The sequence below is a fragment of the Aplysia californica genome, unplaced genomic scaffold, assembly GCF_000002075.1.
Source record: "Aplysia californica isolate F4 #8 unplaced genomic scaffold, AplCal3.0 scaffold00021, whole genome shotgun sequence".
Classification (NCBI taxonomy): domain Eukaryota; kingdom Metazoa; phylum Mollusca; class Gastropoda; order Aplysiida; family Aplysiidae; genus Aplysia; species Aplysia californica.
Genome location: NW_004797291.1, coordinates 1,294,080 through 1,295,307, shown reverse-complemented (window position 1 = coordinate 1,295,307; position 1,228 = coordinate 1,294,080). Strand labels below are relative to the sequence as shown.

The following is a 1,228-nucleotide window of genomic DNA, read 5'->3' as shown; positions in this document are numbered from 1 at the left end:
CGACCGCTCTCTCTGTCTCCCTCTTTCTCTCTCCCCAAGACCTGATCTTTATTTCCCCACCTCTATAGACGTCCGTCTTCACCTCTCAATATGTTTTTCCATCAATCAGGTCCTCGGCTTCTGCGTTCCCACCAAGCCTTTTGACGGGGACGTCGACAGCACCGTTGCCATGGTAACGGAGCTCGGGGAGCCCATTGATCAGATCAAGCTCTTACAGATGTCCTGGGAGGATCGGCTCAAGGTAAGCTTTAGATACAGGGCGAAGTAGTACACGGACGGGGCGCTGTCTTCCTCCAATTATCTTTTCGTTGTGCTTTCATTACTATGGGAAAAGGGAAAAGCAAGCCGGGTTTGGAGAGAAGGAGAGAGGATGACTAAGAACATTGATATTTCGGCGAAGAGGGGGGTGGGGTGGTGAGTTCGTGTTTCTGTTTTGTTTTTAGTGTGGTTTCGTGTTTTTTTATGTCATGTTGACTGTCAAATATATGTTTTGTTTGTTTGTTTTGTTTTGTTTTCTTTTTTCGTTTGTTTATTTTGTTGTTGTTGTTTATTAAAGTAGGAGTATAAGTGATAAAGATAAACGAAGAAGAGAAAACACGAGTAGTATAAACAAGTCGGAGATCAGGTAAAAGAATGAAGCAAAATGTAACCAGAGAAAGGGCAGGATAAAGAGAACAAAGGGTAAAAAAGCCCAGTTTTTTAAGGCGAATAGGAAAGAACAAAGGCGGTCGTATAGGAGTAAACAACACAGTATCAAGCTGATAAAAAGAAAAGAAGGAAAAGAGGAATGGAACTAATTGAAATGATAGAAAGATAAAAGAACGAACAAAGGATGAAACGTTTTTAAAAAAGGAAAGAATGAAGGGGGACAACAACAACAACAACAACAACAACAACAACAACAACAACAACAACAACATCGATTAAGAGCCTAACAGAACAAAATAAAGAGCGATAGGGGAAACAAAAACAACGGGAAAAGTGTAAAAATTTTAAAGTAAATATTATAACAATATTTTTTCATCTCGTGAAGCATTCAGTGCGGAACGGGCATGGCAGACCTTCCTCTTCCTGCCAGCCCTCAGCGCGCCGTTTCTCTGCACCGGGCTTATAAAGTGCTAAACTAAAAGGAAACAGGGGTCCAATCAGGTTGCCACCCCATGTTTACCCAAGTCCTCTCCTCAAGAGCCGACCTGTTTGTTTAATGATAACAGGGTGGTTTGAGGGG

At 41.9% G+C, this 1,228-nt stretch overlaps 1 protein-coding gene across 1 annotated transcript in view; it reads left to right on the top strand.

Annotated features, from left to right (window-relative positions):
- LOC101863402 (extracellular tyrosine-protein kinase PKDCC) overlaps window positions 1-1,228 on the top strand; it is a 39,279-nt gene that overhangs the window by 15,813 nt on the left and 22,238 nt on the right. Inside the window, exon 3 of the mRNA XM_005090737.3 lies at window positions 110-241. Within this exon, the coding sequence (XP_005090794.1) occupies window positions 110-241 (132 nt within the window). The remainder of the gene's footprint in view (window positions 1-109; window positions 242-1,228) is intronic.